Source organism: Piliocolobus tephrosceles, chromosome 8 (assembly GCF_002776525.5).
Source record: "Piliocolobus tephrosceles isolate RC106 chromosome 8, ASM277652v3, whole genome shotgun sequence".
Taxonomy (NCBI): domain Eukaryota; kingdom Metazoa; phylum Chordata; class Mammalia; order Primates; family Cercopithecidae; genus Piliocolobus; species Piliocolobus tephrosceles.
The window spans coordinates 54,238,379-54,250,980 of NC_045441.1; the positions used below are offsets into that span (position 1 = coordinate 54,238,379).

At 36.3% G+C, this 12,602-nt stretch overlaps 1 protein-coding gene across 3 annotated transcripts in view; it reads left to right on the forward strand.

Moving 5' to 3' along the window:
• SKAP2 (src kinase associated phosphoprotein 2) overlaps positions 1-12,602 on the forward strand; it is a 205,491-nt gene that overhangs the window by 125,015 nt on the left and 67,874 nt on the right. For all 3 annotated transcript variants that reach the window (XM_031936034.1, XM_031936036.1, XM_031936035.1), the window contains exons 5-6: positions 1,689-1,766; positions 2,765-2,848. In XM_031936034.1, coding sequence (XP_031791894.1) covers positions 1,689-1,766; positions 2,765-2,848 — 162 coding nt within the window. The remainder of the gene's footprint in view (positions 1-1,688; positions 1,767-2,764; positions 2,849-12,602) is intronic.

Below are 12,602 nucleotides of genomic sequence, written 5' to 3' on the forward strand. Positions count from 1 at the left end.
TATTCTATTCTATTCTATTCTATTCTATTCTATTCTATTCTATTCTATTCTATTCTATTCTATTTCATTTAAAGACCCTTCTATTCTATTCTATTCTATTCTATTTCATTTAAAGACAGGGTCTCTCTCTATTACCCAGGCTGGAACGCAGTGTCATGATCATGGCTTACTGCAGCCTTGACCTCTTGGGGTATCCTCCCACCTCAGACCCCCTTCTCTCCACATCTACCCCCCTCCTCCACTGGCTGGGACTGCAGGCATGTATACCACTACACCCAGTTATTTTTTAATTTTTCGTAGAGATAGGGGGTCTCACTGTGTTACCCAAGCTGGTGTCAAACTCCTGGGCTCAAGCGACCCTCCCTGCTTAGCCTCCGAAAGTGCTGGGATTGTAGGCATGAGCCATTGCACCTGGCCACTTAGTTATTTTAAAATATACAATAAATTATTGTTGACTGTAGTCACTCTGTTGTGCTATCATATGCTAGATCTTATTCATTCTAATTGTATGTTTGTACTCAAACACATTTTCTATCCTAAGCTGTACTGAAACCACTTCCACTGGATGTATTACATACAGACTTTCTTTTGATTGGTTGTTTTCACTTGCTAGAGTTCTAGTACAACGCTGAGGATAACTATTATATTTCTTTTCTTTTTTCTTTCTTTTTTTTTTTTTTGCCCTGGCTGGATTGCAATGGCATGATCTTGGCTCACTGCAGCCTCCACCTCCTGGGTTCAAGTGATTCTCCTACCTCAGCTGCCAAGTAGCTGAGATTACAGGCACCCACCACCATGCCTGGCTAATTTTTTTTGTAGTTTTAGTAGAGATAGGGTTTCACTATGTTGGCCAGGCTGGTCTCGAACTCCTGTCCTCAAGTGATCCGCCTGCCTCAGCCTCCCAAAGTGCTGGGATTACAACCGTGAGCCACTGCACCTGGCAGATAACTTATATTTCTAATGAAGTTTATAAAAATATTGAACACTTGTAAAATTGAGTAACCTATAATCCATGACCGTGAATATACAATTTCTAATCAACTTAACTTTAGCTTGATTTAGAAACTTTTTTTAGGGATCCAGTGTTTGTTTATAATAGTTTTATCAGATCTATCTAGTTTTAGACTCTTAAATGCCCTATAAAAACCTAGAGCATACTCACTCAGTGGAATGTCCATAAGATTTCTCTGAATACAAGCAGAGAGAATATTTGCTGTGGGCTCAGAGAAACAAGTGTCAGCATTTGCTTCTAGGGGAAAAGCATTTTATGTTTTACTTGGTAGGAATAGGGATTATGCAGGTAAGAGTCAATATGTATTGAAATTTTTAAAGAATTAATTCAATATAAATACAAAGAAGCTATGATTTGTTTGGAATTCTTAACCTCTGTTTCAGGGATTTATTGCATTTATTTATAATAGTTTCTCAGTCCTGTATTTTGAGAGGATATATTAAGATGTAGGAGCACAGAACTTTTTTTTTTTTTTTTTTTTTTTTTTACTTTTTGAGACTTTTGGGGGGATAGAGGGGATTAATCTATGGAATGGATATGAAACAAGGCTAATAGACTTAGATTTAAACAATTTCAGTAATTAAAAGCACACTGAATCTAATGAGATCTGGCACTTGTTTTTTCTGAAATGGATTACCCACTGCTTTTTTTTTTTTCTCTCCCCAACTTCTCATAGGAGCCCAGTTTCCTCCAATTGCAGCACAAGACCTTCCTTTTGTTCTAAAGTCTGGCTACCTTGAAAAACGCAGAAAAGGTAAACCTAAGGTTCTAATGAAAAATGTAAAAACGCTTACCTCCTTGGATAGAACATGTTTGTAGTATACATGTGGAGGCAGTATTCGTTTTAGGTGATTAAAGAGTTTTAAGATTGTAAGAAAATCTGGATGACATTATCCAAACCGCAAAATATAACTCTTAGCTTTCAATAATTTTTAATAAGAAACATTAGGTCAGATTTTTAGTTGTCAACCTTGGTTATTTGTAAATGATTCAGGAGCTGTTTCCTGCCTCTCAAAGGAAAGCTGCAGGCCACGACTATATTCTCAAAGGTGGGATTTCTCACCAGTATCTCACTGGGCTGAGCAGCAGGTTCTCCTGTGCCCAACCTGGCATGCACCATGGTTCAGACCAAGCCTGGCATCTTGTCTACCATTGTCTATTATTCATTTCAGTGTTCCTCTCCATTGGCTGTGATAATTGGGAGTTGACCGTATGGTCTCATTCTTTCAACACCAATATTTAATGGAAATGAAATATGGAGGTGGTTTTACAATGTGAGAAATGAAAAGCAGATAGTCTTTTCATTACCATTCTGCTTATCTCTCTGGTAGTCCCTTTGGGCCTTTCTATTTATATTTCATTTTGCTTTTCTTAGCTGAATTTTAAAACTGAAAGAGTAACAGAAATAATCTAGGTTAGCTCCTCCCCCTTCTTTTTATAACAGATGAGAAAATGAGACCCAAATGGATCAATTATCTCAAGATTGTATAGTCAGATGCCTTTTTGACTGTCCCTGTCAGAAAACTTGGTTAGCTATGCTGTTGATCCTATAAGTATGGCAGCCCCGTAGCTACTTTACTTTATTCCCTTTAGCTTTGTTGGTTTGTTGTTGTTTGGTTTTTTGTCTCTTGGAAAAGAAGATACAAATTAGTCACAGAATGTTAGAGCTCAGAGGAATCTTAGAAATCATATTAATTAACTTTTTCTTTTACAGTAAGGAAATGGCCTTACATTTTCCCCTCTTTATTGCAGATCACAGCTTTCTGGGATTTGAATGGCAGAAACGGTGGTGTGCTCTCAGTAAAACAGTATTCTATTATTATGGAAGTGATAAAGGTAATGTTGGTGTTCAATTATATCAACTACTGTTGCCTAAGAATTTTTTGGCCATCCCTTCCCCCTCTTTTGGGTACAGAGTAAACTGAAGACAAACAAATAATAACTGGAAATTATAACAATTATAATCTAATTTATGATTCATTTCATTATTTGACAAATGCTCCAAATACCAGAATGCCCTCAGAGCTAAAACAATTGTGTTGTGTTGTATTGAATTCGAAAAGAGAGTAAAATAACTTTAATCTATGTGGCCTTTCACCTTAGGAAAGGCCACATAGATGATTATCCAGCCTACTGTTGTAGAATTTCTGGAAAAGTTAAGAACATAGGGTCGTGAGAGTTTCAATGGCAGAAAATAGATTATTTTCCTTAAGTATTTTAAAATATAATTAGATAAAATTAAATATGAACGGCACCTTTCTGAGCTCCCTTTACAGATTTAAGGAATAACAGCAAACATGTATATAGAATTTACTATATACTGGGTACCGTTCTAAGCACTTTGTCTAAGTACGTTAGCTGTGTTAACTTGTTTAGCTCACAACAACTCTGTAAGTACTATTATTAGCACCATTAATTTTACTTTTAGGAAAACAGAACAGAGAGGTTAAGTGACTTGTTCAAGGTCACAGAGTTGGAAAATGGCAGATCTAGGAATTTTTTTTTTCCTTTGTTTTTAGAAACAGGGTCTTGTCTTGGTGCCTAGGCTGGAGAGCAGTGGCTGTTCACAGGTGCAGTCATCACACCCTACAGCCTCAAACTCCTGGAGTCAAGTGATCTTCCTGTCTCAGTCTCCCAGGTAGCTGGGATTACAGGTGCACACCGCTGTACCCAGCTCAAATTTAGGATTTTAACCTAGAGAATATGGTTAGAGTCCATGTTCTTAACCACTATTGTCACTACATTAATTTAGAAATACTAGGATACATTTTGTAACTTCATTATTAATTAATCAGTCTCTCAGTTGCAGTTAACATAATTTTAAGTTTGCTATTTGAACAAATAAAGCCACCAAATAATGAAATTTAAGGATTGTAAGCTTTCTGAGTTTCGCTTTATTCTAGGGAAAACAGGCTAGGAGTTGAATATTATGAAGTAAAACTTGTATGGAAATAGATAATGTTCATTTCCAGAAAGGACACTTTAAGAAGAAAAAGGCAAAAGTATCACTGAATGTAAGCTTTCCTGTGGAATTGTTATCAGTGTTATTTGGAAATTTATGTTTTATTTGACATTATTTATAGTTTTTAGAGTTTTTTTCCCCTGTTCTAAAAACCTACAGGTAAGATTATTGTATTTCAGATAAGTCTGAAATGCTTACATAATGCTGGAAGTTGTTCTTACCTTTTGGCTAATGAGATTAACAAATTAATTAATTTAGTAGCTAGTTTGCATTCCATCACTAATTTACAGTATGTTCAAATGTAGTAATGGCATCAGTGAAGTGTAAGCTGTAAACAGCTATAAACAAGCATCTTTCTTCTGCTAAGGGTCAGTAGTGAAGTAGGTCAGAAAATTTAGAGTTCAAGTTCAGTTACGATTATCATAGATCATAGAAATACAGTTTTGCATGATATTGTGAATTTAGATCGAGATATTACCTTCCACAGAATATCCTCTTTTTCACCAGATCAGGGGAGGGAGGTTTCAGATCCTTGTGACTTTGATTCAATTAGGCTTCTCATTTCTGATTTCTTTAAGAATCAATGAATACTAATGTCACTGTTTCCTCCATTTCTAGTCCTGACTGACATATAACAATGGTTAGGTCAAAGATTAGCAAGAGTTTCCCCAAAACCCAAAGTGTGTTAATATTTACCTCAAACACTAATATAATATATTCAGTGAAAACATTTTAGTTAGAATTATTTGGATATTAGTTACGTTCCCTTTTTTTTTTCTTTTTTAGAGATGAGGGGGCCTCACTCTATCACCCAAGCTGGAGTGCAGTGATGCCATCATAGCTCACTGCAACCTTGAATTCCTGAGTTCATTTTTATTCTTATTTGGTGAGACCTACTGGTAGTAACATTGTTTGTAATTTGCATTTCAACTACTTTGTGATCCATTTAGCCCTTTCTGTCATTTCTGTTACTGGAAAGGGGTCTTGATCCAGTCCCCAAGAAAGGATTCTTGTATCTCACACAAGAAAGAATTTGAGGCCAATCCATAGAGGGAAGTGAAAGCAAGTTTATTAAGAAAGTAATGAAACAAAAGAATCGCTACTCCATAGGCAAAGCAGAGCATAGGCTGCTCAGCTGCTTACACTTATTGTTACTTCTTGACTATATGCTAAACAGAGAGTGGATTATTCATGAGTTTTCCTGAAAAGGGGTGGGCAGTTCTCAGAACTGAGGGTTTCTCCCCTTTTTAAACCATATAGGGTAACTTCCTGATGTTGCCGTGGCATTTGTAAACTATCACAGCACGGGTGGGAGTGTCTTTAACATGCTGATGCATTATAATTAGCATATAATGAGCAGTGAGGAAAACCAAAGGTCACTTTTCATGGCAGTCTTGGTTTTGGTGGGTTTTGGCCAGTTACTTTACTGCATCCTTTTATCAGCAAGGTCTTTGTGATCTGTACTTTGTGCCAACCTCCTATCTCATCCCGTGACTAAGAATGCCTAACCTCCTGGGAAGGCAGCCCCCATAGGCCAAAGCCTTATTTTACCCAGCTCCTATTGAAGATGGAGTTGCTCTGGTTTAAATGCCTCTGACACTTCCACTTTAAAGAAATTACCATTTTAGCACTCCTTTTTCATGTTGATGTTTGAAGATGTGGCTTATATTTCCTTAAATTTTTCCCTTTTACTTTGCAGCCTCCTGTTTCCAGTGAAATTTTAGATTTTTTTCTAGTGGTTCTTTTTTCTGTTGGTGGTTTCCTTTGAAATTCTTAGCCAGTTCCTCTCTTTTAAGGGACTCCAAAAAAAGATCTATCTTTCGACAGTTTTTAATTGCTTGTTTGGCATGATCCCGATTTCCTTCCTTTATATCAAATACTTTTTTTCTTTTGCGAAATTAGATACGATTTTTTATAGCCTTATTTACTGTATGTGTGAACCGTTTACCTAATGGGAAGAGCTCCGATCTAGATATATGAGAACTATAATCCTCCAACTAAGTAGGATTTAGATAAATAGATTATAAAGGCACAGAAGGAGTTGATACCACTTACTAGGTTAAAGTGTGCTTTGTTACTGTTTGACAGATACATAGTTCACATTTTCTACCATATTGTGTGTGCCAAAAAACATATTGACCTATGAAGATAGTAGTGGCTTAGAAAGAGTAGTTCCAACCTGTTGGGAAAATGATGCACTTACCATTGTACCAATAAATATTGTCTGTATTTATTATTTATAGCCATTTGGGACCCTTAAGCAACAAATACATATAGTATATATTTCAACACCTGAGGAAATCTTACTCATCCTTTCATCTCCTTCCTTTTCCTTTGATTGTCATGAGTCTCATTCATCAAAATTCTTAGGTCCTAGATGTTCAGATGTCCTTCAAGTCATTCACTCATTCATTCACTTACTCATTCTTTTTCTAAATTTGATAAATATTTTTTCAGACACTTGTTAGCTAGTAGGCACTGAGGATCCAAAGATCCTTAGAGGTGCTCACAGTTTGGGTTTTGTGGATATCAGTGAGAGAGGGAAGGATGCTGTAGGGTTGGAGGAGGGAGCTGGGCAGGTAAACTGACCATTTCAATGCAGTACAGTAAGTAATTTAAATAAGCTATCTTTGGATCACAAATGAGGGAAAGCTAACTGCCTAGGGAAGTTAGGGAAGATGTCCTGGTGGAGAGAACACTTCATTGGGCCTGAAAGAATGAGTAGGAGTTTATTGGTTGAATACTATGGTATGAATGTATGTGTACCTCCAAAATTCATATGTTGGAAATTAACTCCCAAGGAGATTGTATTAAGAGCTGGGGCTTTTGGGAGGTGATTAAGGCATGAGGGCTTTACCCTCAAGAATGGGATATGTCTTTTTATAAAAAAAAGTCTGGAGAGAGCTGTGGAACCCCTCTTTTGCCTTTCCACCATGTGATGGTACAGCATTCACCTCTTCTGGGGGATGCAGCAACAAGGTGGCATCCTGAAGCAGAGAGCAGCCCTCACTAGGCACTGACCCTGCTGGTACCTTGATCTTGGACTTCCCAGCTCCCATAACTGAGAAATTAATTTCTGTTGTTTATAAATTTCCCAGTTTGGGGTGTTATAGCAGCATAAACAGACTAAGACAGGGAAGAAGGGTAAAATGGGCTTGCCAGGTAAGAGAATAGCAGAGATTCTGAGTTGTGAAAGACTGTGGATGGGATCAAAGATGGAATGAAGGCTGGAGCTTGGAGTGAGTGAGGGGAGGGAGCACGTAAGGCTAAAGAAGTGGATTAGACCAGGTTGATAAGAACCTTCTGAGAATAAGGGCCTTGCTAAAGATTTTATTTTGAATATGACCTTTAAGCAGAGCATTGTATGACCAGATTTGGTTTTTAGGAAGTAATTGTAATAGGATTATGGAGAATGGTTTGGGATGGTTAGAGTCTGGGTCAACAGGACCATTTCGCAGGACTTTGAAGTAGTCTAAACAAGAGAGGTCAACACGGGGCTGTTAAGAGGCAGAACGAGGATTAATGCAGATCTCTCTGCCTCCAAAGCTATGCTTTTTCTACAACTTGATGATTATTACCAACCCCTCCAAGGTGCACATAAGTGATGGCCCGTTTAGGAACCTGTTCTAAACTGTTGTGGGTTTTTTCCCCTTTTTCTGTTTATCTTCTGTATGATCTTGAATCAACATTATGATGTAAACCTAGTCTCTCCCCATTTTTAAGGAGGGGATTGTCAGTTCTTAGTACCTCCTTTCAGGACTTTTGCTGAAACCTGATTAAAGAACACACTAACACCATCTAGTAAATGGGAGCTACAAGTAGCCCTGATCTACAAAGTCATTCCAAGGTTATTTGTTACATTTTGTGGTTTTAATTTTTTCATTGTAATATCTTTTCAATATATAATAAAAGTCAGTAGAAAATTGGGCTTAATATGGAGAATTTAACAAAACTTTCAGAACTTGGGAGAGAAATAAAATTTTTCATTGAAATTTACCTCTCTGCTCTCCACTTCTCCACAACTTCACCAATGATAGGAAAAAAAGAGGACATATATGTTCTCTTTGAAGTTTGAAAATTATAAAATATATTTTGATGTTGAAAAAGCATCATATTTCTCTTTTAATATTGTTTTGAATATGTTAAAGTGACAGTACTTATATTTGTATAATTAGAAGTTCTGTTGTTTTGTAACAGCAACTTAATAGAAAGCTGTAAAATCTTACCTTTTTTCTTGTGATTCACTTGACAGAAACAAATTCTGTCATTTTATAATTATAATTATGTAATTTTATAATTATATCAAGATGATATATGTAAAATGTGTAAGTGAATTCTGATATTTTAAAAATTTAAATTCTATCTCCATCTGGTATGTGAAGAAGGATATTTTTATTCCTTAAGAAATAGGAACCATTAATTCTACTTTTATCAGAAATTATTGCAATTTTATAGACTTCTGGATCTTTGATATGAAAGTATTAACTTTAAAACTTATCACAATAAACTTTTTTTTTTTTTGAGATGGGGTCTTGCTCTATTGCCCAAGCTAGAGTGCAGTGGCATGATCTCGGCACACTGCAACCTCCGCCTCCTGTGTTCAAGCAATTCTTCTGCCTCAGCCTCCTGAGTAGCTGGGATTACAAACACTAAATTAAAGCTATACCTTTACTTTCTGCCTTTAGGGCTAAGAGACCCTCTAACAGTATACAGCAGTTAAAATGTACATCTGATGTTTAGTAGGATTTCATCAACATACAGAAATAGTCAGGTACCAACTAAGTTTTACTAAGGATCTGATGACCATGAATGTTGTTGGTTTGGTATCTAGTCTAACTTCTACACAAAACCCCAGAGAGAAATTTCAAGTGGCTGATTTAGCATTGGCATCTGCAAGCTGTATAAACCAAAGGAAAATGTTCATATATCTTTAACTGAGGAGCTGGAACATCTTGCTAATCAGTTTGATAAAATTTAGTGCCAAGGTCTAGTATTGATGGGCATATTTTTCTTTTCCCTACCGAGTATTAATACTTGTGGAAATAACGTAAGTTATACACTGAGGGGAAAAGGCCTTCTTAAATATAACTAGTAGATATTACTGAACACATTTCATATTTTTTATTGCTAGCCATTTGTACCAAGTTAGTGTTCTTGGTGTGAGCATTGGAAACCAATTTTTTTAATGCAAAAAGGGAAATTATGAGGAAAATATCAGCTCTCAGAATTGCTGAGAATACTACACACAGGCTCAGCAAGCAAGCAAGAACTAAGGTAGGTAAGGGGGCTGGATCTTGAGCATAATCCATGAAAAATCTTACTGGGACACACTACTGGCCTTGGGCCTTGCCAAGCCAGGACATGTGATGCTGCCACTGTGCACTGCCATCAATCAGTGAATGCCATTGCCACCAGAATGGATTCTGAACCCTGTCTTGATCCTTTTGTTACTTGAGATGTAGGTTCCAGTCTGGAGCATCCACTTTGATTAAGTTGGAACAGGGAAAATCCACCTCCCTCCAGTTTCTGTGGTGGAAAGCTAAGCCCTATCCCTGGCAGTCTTGGCATTAAAATAGGAAAGATGCATGGATGCCGGGGAGCCCCAAATAATAAATGTCCATAACTTGTAGGGATGCTAAAAGATTTGAAATTATTCAGTTGCAATATTTATGCTATATTTAAAATGGTATGAGAGTGGTTGGTGTTTTAAGCATGTTTTTTCTGAGAGCCAATGAAGAAGAGAAAAAGCAAGTATATTTGCCAGAAAAATAGAAGGTCTGTTTAGATTTTGGTAGGTGGCAGTGGAGTGTAGGGGGTAACGTCAGGGCAGTTGGTGAAGGAAAGGGCAAAATAAAAAATGGTGTGCAGTTTTCTGGTTTGGGAGCTTGAATTAATGGAGGTGCCATTTATTGAGGTGGAGGCTACAACAAGAAATATTACAGTTGTTGCCAAAACAAGTGTTGGGAGTGGGGATAAGATGATCTCCATTGTGGACACTTTCTATTCAGTGAACCTATAGGACATTTGAGAGATGAAACATATATAGTGAGCAGACGAAGATTTGGATATACAGTTTTCAAAATGAACTAAAAGTAAAGAATCATGAGTCACAAGTATATTGATAGGAATTTAATTCTTGGAATTAGATGAGATTGCCCAGGGAGAGTGTAATGTAAGAAGAGAGCAAGACTTAGAACAACCCATCATAGCTTTTTAAGAGATAGGCAGAGGTAGAGAAACCCATAAAGAAAACTGAGAAAGTTTGACCTACGTTGTAGGACGAAATGCAAAATAACATTTATTTTCTCTACTGTGACTTTGTAAATTTCACGTTGTATTGAGGACAGTGGTTGTCGTGTGTATCAAAATCACCTGGGTTGCTTGCTAAAAATTTGGTTTCCTAGACTCACCCACAGAGATTCCTATATAGCAAGCGCAGAATAGTAGCCAATTCTGTGTTAACAGGCATCCAAGATGATTCTAACATAGGTGATTCTTAAAATATACTTTGAGAAACACGTTTTTAGAAAACAGTGTGAAATGGCTGAAAAAGCAAGGCTTTAGGATCAGATTTTCTTAGGGTCCTGGCTTTTACTCTTTACTATTTGTGTGACCGTGAGCAAATTGATTAAAGTTTGTTTTCCCATCAGTGCTGGGAATATAATATGTCTCTTCTATTGCATAGAATTATTACCAGGTATATATGAGATATGTTCTATTAAGTTCTTGATGTATAGAAGCTCAGTAAATGTGAGTTGTCTTTTTGACAGCTTTTAAAAACCCCAGAACACAGCTGTAAACCTAAAAGCCAGTGAAAAAGTAGAAGGAAATTGCTCTTACTAGTCTTATGCATTTTGTTTTGTAGATCAGAGACAACTGCTTTTTACCTTGAACCTACTGAATTAAGATTAGTGTGAAATTAAGTTACTGATACAATAGATTTCATTATCTAGCTTTTCCTGGCAGCCTTCAGTTCTGTAGACATTACATTCAAAGCATGATAGAGTTTAGGTTAAAGTGTGAAACAGAAGCTGAGAGGAATGTCATAGAGGAACAAACACCTCAAAAATTCTGAGGGTATCAATGTGTTACAAAAACTAATACTCAAAACATAGTATTGTTAAGAAACAATGTTATATTTCTTAAGAAATATGTTAAGAAAACAATGTTATGTTTAAAAGACTTGTTTGTAAAGTTAGGGAAGGATACATTTTCGAAAGCTTTGCATCACAATGATTAACATTTTTAAAAGTTTTGGCACTTAAAGGAATAAGCTTTTGCTATTTGTGAAGTTCACCTAGATAAAATATTAGTCTTTCACAGTGCTGGGTAAATGGACTTTTTAGCTTTATTTCCTATTTGATTGGCATTTTACTATTTGTGATAATTTTGTTAACAGGTATCCTTGAAACTATCCCAAAAAGCATTGTGGAACTCATCTATATGTAAATTCTTATGACTTACCATATAATGATGAAGTTTCTCTCACCAGAAGAGAAACTAATGTGAAAGGAGAAGAACAGTGTTGTCTTACAGCCATGTCTGCCCATTTCATGTCTTGAACTTCCTGTCCTGTATTGGCAAATTGGAGATATGGCTACTTCATGGTTATGGTTCTGCAAAAGCTATTAGAAAGAGTTGTGAGTTTCCTCTGCTCTCTTCAATCTTTCTGGGCCCATACCCCTACCCAACTTGGATGTTTATATAATTGTTTATCCTCAAATACAAACAATCAGTTGGATAGGTCTAGATATTGGTTTCTTTTTATTATTTTTGCTTGGTTAAACAACAGCACCTTTTGTTCTGCAAAGTTAGGTGTTTCTTTGGTTGAGTGAAGTTTTCTTTTGTTATATTATGTCTTTGGTTATTGGCATTTATTTATTACTCTTCTTCCAGAAAACCCATTTTTCTTATGTTGTATTTTTTTCAGCCCTCCATATTTATCATACTCCCTTTTGTCCCTTCCCTCTCCCCTTAGTCTTATTTTCTATCTGCTGAGTGAGCTTTTCAAGGTATATCTGATCTGGTTTTCCACAATGTTAGTTCTACTTTTTATTATTTCTAATACATCATTTGTTTTGCTGCTGCATTTTCCACTTCCTTATACAGCCCATTTGTTCCTAATTTTGCCAGTTTCATTTTAATTCCTACTTGTCTCAGCCTTTTCTCTTTTTATTTTGTATTACATTGTTTCATGTTTCATCTCTTTCAGAATCTGTGTGTTTACTTTTATAAAATATGCAAAGCAGTTGGCTAAAGTTTACTTCCATTTCGCCTACTTTGCTTGTGCTTTCTATTTCTCAAGTGCTATGTTATGTTTCTGTTTTACATAATATTTTTATGGCATCTGTATTTGCTGTTCCTCTTTTACTTATCCTTGAACAAGTACATGTCTATAAAATCTGAGATGCTTACCTATAAATTGGCTTTGTGGCTTCTCTCTGGTGCATCTCAGTAGAGGTTGATACTGTCCTCCTCTTGGACTGTAACAGAAGTTCTGATACATAGCCCCATAGCATATTTCTAGGGGGTTTGGCTAAAATGAATCTGCTAGTCTAAGTTGGGGTTGCCTAATTTTGCTGCCTGATTGTCTTATTTCTAGATTATTAGATAATCCGGCCCAGAAAG